Source organism: Oncorhynchus kisutch, linkage group LG1 (genome assembly GCF_002021735.2).
Source record: "Oncorhynchus kisutch isolate 150728-3 linkage group LG1, Okis_V2, whole genome shotgun sequence".
NCBI lineage: Eukaryota > Metazoa > Chordata > Actinopteri > Salmoniformes > Salmonidae > Oncorhynchus > Oncorhynchus kisutch.
The window spans coordinates 64,253,636-64,266,197 of NC_034174.2; the positions used below are offsets into that span (position 1 = coordinate 64,253,636).

Genomic DNA, 12,562 nt, shown 5'->3' on the forward strand with positions numbered 1-12,562 from the left:
ATGCATGCCCACCCTCTTAAACATTTGAGTCGAGCCACCAGAGAACTCTCCCGTACTCGTTAGGGAATTTTGTGTAGAAACGTCTCCACCGACACAACGCTTGTGTTGTTAAAGGTCCAATGCAGTCGTTTTTATCTCAATATCAAATTATTTCTGGGTAACAATTAATTACCTTAGTGTGATTGTTTTCAATTAAAATGGTCAAAAAGAAACAAATGGCCTCTTAGCAAAGAGCAATTTATCAAACAAGAATTTTGCTAGCACCTTCAGGGAGTGGTCTGAGTATGGAGGGGGATACTGAAAACTAGCTGTTATTGGCAGAGATGTTTGGTACTAATTTACTGCCTGATAATGTCACCAGGCATTCCAAAACTCTGACATTTTAGGCTGTCTTTTCAAACAGCTCTTGCACTAAAAGGGCATTATCATTTTCACAATTTCACAGTATTATTCCAGCCTCATAGTGTGGAATTATAAATAAAACACAGGAATCATATTTTTCTCACGCAATCTTGTTGCCAGCCACAGTGACCGTTCATGCCCACTTGTAAAGCCTCCTCAGTGACTTCCTGTCCAAAACAGGTACCCCCCACCGCCTCTGTCCCTTTTGTCCCCCTTACTGTGTTTGGAAGTATATTGAGTTTAAAGACAGACAACCTATGTCCTTCATAACATGTAACCTCACTGTATAAATGTAATAGGGCTGTCAAACAATTAAAATAATGAATTGAGTTAGTGGCAGGCATACTATGTTTTGATTGTTAAGGAAACAAACACAAAATATTCTGTATCAAAATGTTTCACCATAACACAAAAGTCACGAACATACAGCTAGCTATTAACGGTCTCAATGTTTAAGTAGGCCTACTCCCTCTTATCAATGTTCTTGAAGTTTAACAGTTGCCCACGTACACACTCAAGTACTGTTCACGCTTCATTCCTTCCAATTTCTAATGGGAGGGTTGACTATAGGGGGGCGGGGAAATAACTGGCTCTATGGATACAAAGAGCATTTAAACCTGTCTGACAATGTTATGAGTTCCACAGAAAACTAACAGCTCAGCCAGGTCTGAGTTCATGTAAAATATAATACAGCTATTAGATCTAGCCTAGGCTTCTGATCCATGTTCTTCATGAACTAGTCACAAGCAGCTGCTACTAGAACTGGGATCATTTGCTTACATATTTTGACCTGAGAACTAAAACAGAAGCAAAATTAACAACATAAAAAAGTCAGGTTAACTTTGATAGTCCTAAACCGTACACCTATGCAAATTGTAAGAAATAGATTGGATTTTATTTTGGTTTTGATCTGTCAAACACCTTCCACTATAGAATAACTTTTTTTCTCCATGAGGGAATGAGGTGGTTAAAAAAAAGTTAGAAGTTGCGTTATTTGAGATTGATGGCTAGTCATTTTTTTCAGTTTTGCACTGCATAATATTTGAAAACATTAATGTCCTCCTGCCGTAACTTAGTGATAACTTGGTTTTCGTGTTGTTTGGGGGCCTTGGTGTCTTTCTCGTTGCCTAGGCACCCACCTCAGGGGGCTTGAAACCACAGCAACATATGACCCGGCCACCCAGGAGTTTGTCCTGAACAGCCCAACCATCACCTCCATCAAGTGGTGGCCTGGGGGACGTGAGTACATGGACACACTTTAGCTTCAGGGCCCATACACATATACTTTTTCTACATTTTGTTACTTTACAGCCTTATTATAAAATGGATTATATAGGTTTTTTCCCCTTCAATTTACACACAATACCCATAATGACAAAGCAAAAACAGGTTCAGAAATTTTACATTTACATAAGTATTCAGACCATTTACTCAGTACTTTGTTGAAACATCTTTGGCAGCAATTACAGCATTGAGTGTCAGGTGGCTGGGGAGCGTTGCTGGATAGCTATTTTCAGGTCTCTCCAGAGATGTTCGATCAGGTCCAAGTCCAGGCTCTGCCTGGGCCACTCAAGGACATTCAGAGACTTGTCCCGAAGACACTCCTGCGTTGTCTTGGCTGTGTGCTTAGGGTGAACCTTTGCCCCAGTCTGAGGTTCAGAGTGCTCTGGAGCAGGTTTTCATCAATGATCTCTCTGTACTTTGCTATGTTCATCTTTCCCTTGATCCTGACTACTCTCCCAGACTAGTCTCCCATTCAGAGTCTTGTCCCGAAGGCACTCCTGCGTTGTCTTGGCTGTGTGCTTAGGGTCGTTGTCCTGTTGGAAGGTGAACCTTTGCCCCAGTCTGAGGTCCTGAATGCTCTGGAGCAGGTTTTCATTCAGAATCTCTTTGTACTTTGTGCCGGTCATCTTTCCCTTGATCCTGACTAGTCTCCCAGTCCCTGCCGCTGAAAAACATCCCCACAGCATGATGCTGCCACCACCATGCTTCACCGTAGGGATGGTGCCAGGTTTCGTCCAGAGTTGACGCTTGGCATTCAGGCCAAAGAGTTCAATCTTGGTTTCATCAGACCAGAGAATCTTGTTTCTCATGGTCTGCGAGTCTTTAGGTGCCTTTTGGCAACCTCCAAGTGGGCTATCATGTGCCTTTTTACTGAGGAGTGGCTTCCGTCTGGCCACTGTACAATAAAGGCCTGATTTGATGGAGTTCTGCAGAGATGGTTGTCCTTCTGGAAGGTTCTCCCATCTCCACAGAGGAACTCTAGAGCTCTGTTAGTGACCATCAGGTTCTTGGTCACCTCCCTGTCCAAGGCCCTTCTCCCCTGATTGCTCAGTTTGGCTTGGCAGCCAGCTCTTGGAAGAGTCTTGATGGATCCAAACTACTTCCATTTAAGAAGGATGGAGGCCACTGTGTTCTTAGGGACCTTCAATGCTGCAGAAATATTTTGGTACCCTTCCCCAGATCTGTGCCTCGACACAATCCTGTCTCGGAGCTCTATGGCAATATCCTTCAACCACATGGCTTGATGTTTTTCGCTGACATGCACTGTCAACTGTGGGACCATATATAGACAGGTGTGTGCCTTTCAAAATCATGTCAAATCAATTTAATTGACCACAGGTGGATTTGAATCAAGTTGTAGAAACATCTCAAGGATGACCAATGGAAACAGGATGCACCTGAGCTCAATTTCGAGCCTCAAAGGAAAGGGTCTGAATACTTGTATAAATAAGGTATTTATGTTTTTGCTTGGTCTTTATGGGGTATTGTGTGTAGATTGCTGAGGATTATCATTTTTTAAATCCATTTTAGAATGACTGTAATGTAACAAAAATATGGAAAAAGTCCAGGTCTGAGTACAATCAAACCAAGCGCCAGTAAATGATGTGAACTTAGCTTTTGAAGAAAACCCATTCCACAACATTGCTGAACAAGATCATTTACTGCTGATTATCATTGTAGTGTGGACCAGAGACTTAAATTACTGCCACATTTTTTTCAATCAAGTTACAGTGGGGAGAACAAGTATTTGATACACTGCTGATTTTGCAGGTTTTCCTACTTACAAAGCATGTAGAGGTCTGTAATTTTTTATCATAGGTACACTTTAACTGTGAGAAACACAATCTAAAACAAAAATCCAGAAAATCACATTGTATGATTTTTAAGTAATTAATTTGCATTTTATTGAATGACATAAATATTTGATCACCTACCAACCAGTAAGAATTTTGGCTCTCATAGACCTGTTAGTTTTTCTTTTTAAGAAGCCCTCCTGTTCTCCACTCATTACCTGTATTAACTGCACCTGTTTGAACTTGTTACCTGTATAAAAGACACCTGTCCACACACTCAATCAAACAGACTCCAACCTCTCCACAATGGCCAAGACCAGAGAGCTGTGCAAGGACATCAGGGGTAAAATTTTAGACCTGCACAAGGCTGGGATGGGCTACAGGACAATAGGCAAGCAGCTTGGTGAGAAGGCAACAACTGTTGGCGCAATTATTAGAAAATGGAAGAAGTTCAAGATGACGGTCAATCACCCTCGGTCTGGGGCTTCATGCAAGATCTCACCTCGTGGGGCATCAATGATCATGGGGAAGGTGAAGGATCAGCCCAGAACTACACGGCAGGACCTGGTCAATGACCTGAAGAGGGCTGGGACCACAGTATCAGAAAAAAATATTAGTAACACACTACGCCGTCATGGATTAAAATCCTGCAGCGCACGCAAGGTCCCCCTGCTCAAGCCAGCGCATCTCCAGGCCCGTCTGAAGTTTGCCAATGACCATCTGGATGATCCAGAGGAGGAATGGGAGAAGGTCATGTGGTCTGATGAGACAAAAATAGAGCTTTTTGGTCTAAACTCCACTCACCGTGTTTGGAGGAAGAAGAAGGACGAGTACAACCCCAAGAACACCATCCCAACCGTGAATCATGGAGGTGGAAACATGAGGGGACAGGACGAAAGGGGGCAGGATGACTGCACCGTATTGAGGGGAGGATGGATGGGGCCATGTATCAAATCAAAATGTATTTTATAAATCAAATCACATTTATTTATATAGCCCATCGTACATCAGCTGATATCTCAAAGTGCTGTACAGAAACCCAGCCTAAAACCCCAAACAGCAAGCAATGCAGGTGTAGAAGCATGGTGGCTAGGAAAAACTCCCTAGAAAGGCCAAAATCGTGAGATCTTGGCCAACAACCTCCTTCCCTCAGTAAGAGCATTGAAGATGGGTCGTGGCTGGGTCTTCCAGCAAGACAACGACCTGAAACACACAGCCAGGGCAACTAAGGAGTGGCCCCGTAAGAAGAATCTCAAGGTCCTGGAGTGGCCTAGCCAGTCTCCAGACCTGAACCCAATCTTTGGAGGGAGCTGAAAGTCCGTATTGCCCAGCGACAGCTCCGAAACCTGAAGGATCTGGAGAAGGTCTGTATGGAGGAGTGGGCCAAAATCCCTGCTGCAGTGTGTGCAACCCTGGTCAAGAACTACAGGAAACGTATGATCTCTGTAATTGCAAACAAAGGTTTCTGTACCAAATATTAAGTTCTGCTTTTCTGATGTATCAAATACTTATGTCATGCCATAAAATGCAAATTAATTACTTAAAATCATACAATGTGATTTTCTGGATTTTTAGATTCCGTCTCTCACAGTAGAAGTGTACCTATGATAAAAATTACAGACCTCTACATGCTTTGTAAGTAGGAAAACCTGCAAAATCGGCAGTGTATCATACTTGTTCTCCCCACTGTATTTGAATAGTGAGAACTGACATAGCTAATGTTATTAATCCATTGAAGTCTAATGGGCTCTCTCGCGTTCCCTGTCCGTCTCGCTCTCTCTCTCTCTCTCCAGTGGGTAAGACATCTAACCATGCCATAGTTCTGGCCCAGCTCCACACGCAGGGGAAGTGTCACGGCCTGCACGCCTTCATCGTACCTCTCCGCAGTATGAACACACACATACCACTGCCAGGTACTGTACATACTGCTGTGCGTGCGTCAAAAAGAGAGTGTTTGTGAATATGCCTGTCTGTGTCTCTGTATGTAGCTTTGGTGGTAGCCTACTGTCTAGTGAACTCACTCTCTCTCACTCTCAGGTGTGGTGGTAGCCTACTGTCTAGTGAACTCACTCTCTTTCACTCTCAGGTGTGGTGGTAGGGGACATAGGACCCAAGTTTGGCTTTGATGAGGTTGACAATGGTTACCTGAAATTGGAGAACGTACGAATTCCTCGCGAACACATGCTGATGAAATATGCAAAGGTGAGCGACTGGGAAGTTAAGCACATTTCAAGGAGACACTGTTCTTTGTTTCTGTTGGTTGATTCTAATGCTGTCACAAAGATTTGATTTTGAAGTATATTGTATGCATATTCCTCACAGAGAGCATATACTTACTCCCTGATTGTCCTAGAACTGTATACCACAGACCAGTGGCGGTCGGTGTTGTCTAAGATGAGGGAGGACATTTAAAAATGTTAAATAAAAAAATATTTTTGAGCCTTATTTCTATTACAGCATATTGGATGACTGTCATTTATATTCCATTCAACCAGCTCAATGTAACATCAATAGGTTTAGGCTACTGCATGATACTCAACTTTTTCCTATACCCATCATGATGTTGCTACAACCTAGCCTATGAATGAAAGATTACAATGTAGAGATACATTTTTTAAAATCAAGGTGACGGTGACATTCAATATCGCCTTGTACACTCTTGCCTGCATCTAGCTGATCTAAGATGTAATCATTGGTCGAATAGTGGCAAACGAGTTTATATTGGACAAATTCAGGTATTTTATCTCCGTTCGGTTTGCTTCAGTTTAAGAAACATTTTTCAACAGAATCAGCGGAATGAATACACTGCTGATCATACGTAAACTGAGTTCACTTTCATAGCAGTCACATACAAAAAGCATGATCACTTTGTTTATTGTATTCCTTCTCGCATATTAGTCTACATTGCTACGAGAACTAACGTGTTAGTAAACCCGCTACAATCATGCAGTTCAGTGTACAGTCAGAAAGCAGTTTAGCAGTTACACCATTGGGCCCCGATGGCAATAAATTAATAAAACCAAAAGCTTACCTTTGATTTTGAAGAGTTCCAGTGTTGGATTCTCATAGCCAGCTAGTTAACATAGAATATGTTTCTGTTTGAGTAGGCTAAACTAGCTAACTGCATTCGCTAGCTAAGTGAAAAAAATACAACGACATATAGCTAGCTTTCTATCTCTCCCTCACTCTCTTAAAAGTTGAACAAATTCATTTTTTTCTTTCTGTTTCTTTGAGTCAACTACTCACCACATGTTATGCACTGCTAGCTATCTAGCTAGCTAGCTAGCTAGCTGTAGCTTATGGTTTCAGTGCCAGATTCATTCTTTGATCCTGTGATTGGGTGGACAATGTCAGTTCATGCTGCAAGTGCTTTGAAGTTGACATAGTTACTGTGTAAGTCTGTGGAAGGGGTGAGAACCATGAGCCTCCTAGGCTTTGTATGGAAGTCAATGTTCCCAGAGGAGGACAGAAACGATCTGTCCTCTGGTAACACCATTGGGATACCCTACATAGTGCTGTTGCGGCTACTGACCTACATTGCAAAAAAGTGTTTTAATTAATTATTTTGTGACGTGAAGATATTTATTGTAGTTTCATTAAAAAAAAATTTGATTCTGAAATTCACTAAGGAGGATGCTCCTCCCCTTCCTCCTCTGAGGAGCCTCCACTGCCACAGACTGTATGTATTCTCCCCACCAGGTGGAGGCAGACGGTACGTACGTGAAGCCTCCCAGTGCCAAGCTGACCTACGGCACCATGGTGTTCATCAGGTCCATGATCGTAGGGGAAGCGAGCAGCGCCCTCGCCAAGTCCTGCACTATCGCCATCCGCTACAGTTCCGTACGGCACCAGTCTGAGATACGCCCAGGGTCAGTTGTAGCTCTGGACACTCCAGGGTCATGTTCAGTAGGTCACACTGTAGCAAAATATTTTGAGATGGAAATCCAAATTCTTATTGTACAGACACTACTTTCCTGTGTTATGTTTCGGTGCGTTTTCATCCGCTTGTTGCCTAATGAACATGACCCTGGATACACACATTTACTGAAACATACATAAACAGTCAAAGGAATACAAAAATGCTCACACATATACTTCCACACATCCATACACAAGTAACACACTCAAGAATAGAAAGCAAAATACTATAACCCTTACCATTTAACAAAGGCTATACTCTTATAATTGTGTGAGAGCTGATGTTAAATAGAGTTTGGGTAGATATTAGGAAGCCTTACTCGTATAATATCTATATCTCAATGTTCTTCAAAGACTAACATAAAAAAGATGGTGAACCATTAACCTTGTGTCTAAGTCTATATTCTTATTTTGTGGTTCCTCCAGAGAGCCGGAGCCCCAGATTATGGACTACCAGACCCAACAGTACAAGCTGTTCCCCCTACTGGCTACAGCCTATGCCTACAAATTTGTGGGTCAGTACATGAACCAGGTCTACCACCGCATCACTGGAGACATCAGCCAGGGAGACTTCAGTGAACTACCAGAGGTATTTACAGTAAATACTAGCCTGAAATCCAGAACCTGTTTTGCTAACATTCCACATCTTGTACTCCGTGTCATGCTTTTCAAGGAGTGGAATGATAGCTAAACAGACTGGTGCCCAGGCTAAGTAAAAGGAGTTTTTTTTCCTAACCACGTGACCTGACTAGGAAATATGGGATAACACTGCACTCACTGAAAATAGTCTTGAAATGTTTCATATATTTTAAGCAGCAGAAGTCTAATGGGGGTGTTTCGACAACAGGCTTCATGTTAATTCTTTAGTCTAAGACGTTGGGGGGGGGGGGGGGGGGGAATTGTTTTAAGATGGTCATACTATGGATCATTTAGCTGTTTGCTTTTTAATTTTAAACAATTATTTGATCAAATATTTAATTAGGCTTTTACTACTAAAACCTATAGAAACATATTGAATAACACATTCATAATGTCAAAAAGGACAGTCAAAAAAAAGTATCATAAGAAACGAGTTTACATATTTAACGCCTTTTTTGGGTAGGCAGAAAACGTCCTTCAAACTTCAATTTGTTTTTTAAAACCGGTACCAGTTATCTTCACAGGAGTTTGTAGCCCAACCGGTTCGGACGCTACCAAACAGAAGTACACACATCGACGGTACCATCTTCAGACTAGTCTTCTGACACTTGTGGGGGTTGTAGAGACCAACTGAGAATGTGTTCGTGAGAGTCTCGACTTTCCATAGAGTGGTTCGGACGCTACAGACGTTTTCGTGAGAAGATGCGACACTGGCGTATGCGGCGGATTGAGACACATCCAATGCAAGAAACCGATATCTCTAGCTTAAACTGACAGATTTTTATGGGGATATTTTGTTGTTATGTAACTTAGATTGGCGCACCGATGCGTCAATCAACTCTCTAGGGGGATTAAACAAAAGATCCTCATTCATATTAACAAATGACGTCATTTTTAATTTGCACCTTTTCTGTGCCAATATAACTGTGCCCTGTGCCCATCCTCTACCATCCTGTGTCAATATAACTGTATAACCCTGTGCCATCATCTGACCTGTGCCCAGCTCCATGCCCTGTCCGCGGGTCTGAAGGCCTTCACCACATGGACGGCCAGTGAGGGCATCGAGGTGTGTCGCATGGCGTGTGGCGGGCACGGCTACTCCCGCTGCAGCGCCCTCCCAGACATCTATGTTAACTTCGTGGCCACGTGCACCTACGAGGGAGAGAACACCGTCATGATGCTGCAGACCGCTAGGTAGGTACACACACACACTTGCACACGCACGCACACATGCATACGCAAACACCCACTCGCACACACAAATATAAGACACAGATATGACACACACACACACACACCGTGAAATGACACCATCTTTCCTCACTGAATCAAAAACATCAATTAGTCACATTATACATCTCACACAAACACACATTACAATGTATTCCAATACTTGCAAATCAGGGCTCATAACCCCAGTATTAAAAGCTATTGTGTGATATTGCGCCCTGCACATCGAAGGTAGTAATTATCAACAAAGCATTGATCTGTCTCCATGTTTTTGGGAGTGTGTTCAGTGTAAGCACTGCTAAGTGTGAAGTGGAAAGGGTGATTGGGAGTGAGTGAGACTAGGACCAAATGAATGGGTGTGTATGAGTTTTTGTGTCCTTAGTTGGAGCTGGGTGGTGAAACTTGAAAAATGGTTGCAATTGTCCGTTCTTACCGCCAGTAAGAGACTGCTAACAGTTGAGATCGGATCATTTCCTAGCAAGAGCTTCAGGTGCGCACATGTCATTTTGTGGTATGAATAGGCTAGGGCCTGTGAGGCAGTGGGGGTTCCAAAAGCACCTAAGAAATCAGCACAATGCCCTTTGTGGCGATATTAAGAACTGCCATTGGAATCCATTGAAAAGACATGGTCAGAGGAGAGTTGGGACTTTCATGAACGAAAAGTTACTTTGTCACAATAGAGGCATACAAAGACAAAAACAAATATTTTACAGTGTGGAAATTATAACAAATGAGTGAAGGAAATTGATGAAAAGGCTGAAATTATTTGGGGTTTAAGTTTGTATAAAACAATCAACCAGAAGAGAGAAAGATCCATTTAAAACCACTTACAATGTATTTGTGGCCACCCTTTTTATTATACCAAAACATAAAATACCGTCCATTAACGTCAAAAATGAGAAACATAAAGTGATATGATATTTTGGCCATATCGCCCATCTCTACTTTGTCTGTGTGTGACCATCGTGCCCATCCACTGTCTTGCTCACGTGTTTGCATCCCTCACTCCCCAGGTTCTTGATAAAGAGCTACCAGCAGGCGTCGGCAGGCCACCAGCTGAGTGGCATCGTGTCCTACCTGAACGAGTCAGAGCGTAGACTGCAGCCCCAGTCTGTGTCCTCCCGACCCACTGTAGTCAACGTCAATGACCTGGCCAGCCTTGTGGAGGCTTACAAACTGCGAGCTGCCAAGTAAGTGGGCCTACAAACTAACCAAAATGTAATGGTAATAGATTCCATTTAGATATTTGATCTTCGTTAAGTCCCAAAGGGCTGTTCATTATATGGCAACTAAATGTACTTGTACTCTATGGACAGCCATGCATCATTTTTGGTCTAAAGGTTTCCCATGTCAATGCCTCTCTGTGTGTCTTTAGGCTGGTTGAGGTGGCAGCTAAGAGTATTCATCAGGAGCTACAGAAGAGAGTCAGTCAGGAGGATGCCTGGAACAACAGCGCTATAGACCTGGTCAGAGCTTCTAATGTAAGTTACCTTACCAACCTGGGATATGGAATGTGTTGTTTTTTGGGAGGGAGCCCCACCCCATGCCTCTTATCTCTTCCCCTCTGGTTCCTTCTTTCAGTTTCTTTTACCTGTCTCATTCCTCCTCCTCTCTCTCTGGTCCTCATTTAACTCTCATCCATCTCTTCTCCTCATCCCGTTTCATCTCCAGGCCCACTGTCACTATGTGGTGGTGAAGCTGTTTGCAGCTAAGCTGGGGGAGATAGGAGACACGGGGGTTCACTCTGTCCTCAGCACCCTGGCCCTGCTCTATGCCCTCCAGGGCATCCAACAGCACAGTGGAGACTTCCTCCAGGTAACCACCACCATGGCAACTGGCAATCACAGACTTATCTCTCAGGGGAAAATACAGGGACTACATACAGTGGGGCAAAAAAGTATTTAGTCAGCCACCAATTGTGCAAGTTCTCCCTCTTAAAAAGATGAGAGGCCTGTAATTTTCATCATAGGTCCACTTCAACTATGTCATAGTTGAAGTGTACCTATGATGAAAATTACAGGCCTCATCTTTTTAAGTGGGAGAACTTGCACAATTGGTGGCTGACTAAATACTTTTTTGCCCCACTGTACATACTCTAGTACTTGAAAAAAAAGATGTGAATTTCAATGCGACCTAAAGTGGGTCCCTTACTAAAGTCTATATCCATTTTTATAATGTCATGTATGATGTTTTAAGCAAGACATGGTATTACACTCGTACTTCACATTAAAGGAAGATGATCTTATTTTTTGTGTGTGTGTATGTGTGTGTGTATATATATAACACCTTTTACATACATGGAACTTTTATATAAAGCAGTCACATAACAGTAATACATTACCAAACAAACTCTTTAACCACACCCCTCAGCCACTCTCAACCCATCTCACCTATCACCATCATTAGGTTCTCATTTTTCAGAGTAAATAACTCACGGACACTAGAGAAGCTTAACCAAGTTTAATTCTTCCCAAAGGGTTGACACAGCTGTATTCAGACTAAGAAAAACATGTTCTCACCATCACAGTATATATTCTCCACTTTAGACACCCCTCCTTCTCTCCAATCCTTACATCTTATGGTTTGACAGGAAGAGGGTAACAGGATAATATAACCATTAGTTCTCCCTTCAGGGGATCTGACCTCCTGACCTCAACCCCTCCTTCGCCTAATCCACAGATGTCCTCTCGTCTCACCTATCGTACTCCCGTGACTCTCTCCCGTCCACCCAGCACATTCAACAGCCACTCTTGTCTTTCTACAGATCTCACTCCTTTATATACTATGCGTCTGATCTATCATGTCTTTAATAGCTCAATGTTCAAAGTTGACCCAGAATCCAACACCATAGACCATCCTCGTTTGGTTTCTATGTGCCATATATTTTCAAATTGTGCTGTGTGATGTTTTAACCTTTCTAATCGTTTAGTATCCACAGATTGAGTTAAAGATGAAAACCTTTCCTATGAGTATTATTATATTATTTATTGACTGACTATGGCTTTCCAAATTGCCCAACACTGCTATTTGTAAGGTTAATTTTTAGTGCATATCCTTTTTTAAAAAATTTTTTTATCATTCCTGAACCTCAAATCAAATCAAATCAAATTTATTTGTCACATACACATGTGACCAGAAACAAGCTACATAGGGGCAATGCCATAATAAATGATCTATTAATTCTGTCTCTTCGCAGCAAAATCTACAGAGCTGAGATTGTTGTATGCCCCATATATATAGCGTTCTGTAGATGACAAGAATTTTATAATTTATTTCGAAAAACTCTGTTGAATCAA

General features: G+C 42.3%; 1 protein-coding gene across 2 annotated transcripts in view; it reads left to right on the top strand.

Annotated features, from left to right (window-relative positions):
* The window catches only part of LOC109875945 (peroxisomal acyl-coenzyme A oxidase 1-like), a 28,410-nt gene that overhangs the window by 13,143 nt on the left and 2,705 nt on the right, over positions 1-12,562 (top strand). For both annotated transcript variants that reach the window (XM_020468402.2, XM_020468401.2), the window contains exons 4-12: positions 1,534-1,641; positions 5,273-5,392; positions 5,566-5,681; positions 7,179-7,348; positions 7,824-7,986; positions 9,040-9,230; positions 10,280-10,456; positions 10,642-10,747; positions 10,938-11,081. In XM_020468402.2, the coding sequence (XP_020323991.1) occupies positions 1,534-1,641; positions 5,273-5,392; positions 5,566-5,681; positions 7,179-7,348; positions 7,824-7,986; positions 9,040-9,230; positions 10,280-10,456; positions 10,642-10,747; positions 10,938-11,081 (1,295 nt within the window). The remainder of the gene's footprint in view (positions 1-1,533; positions 1,642-5,272; positions 5,393-5,565; positions 5,682-7,178; positions 7,349-7,823; positions 7,987-9,039; positions 9,231-10,279; positions 10,457-10,641; positions 10,748-10,937; positions 11,082-12,562) is intronic.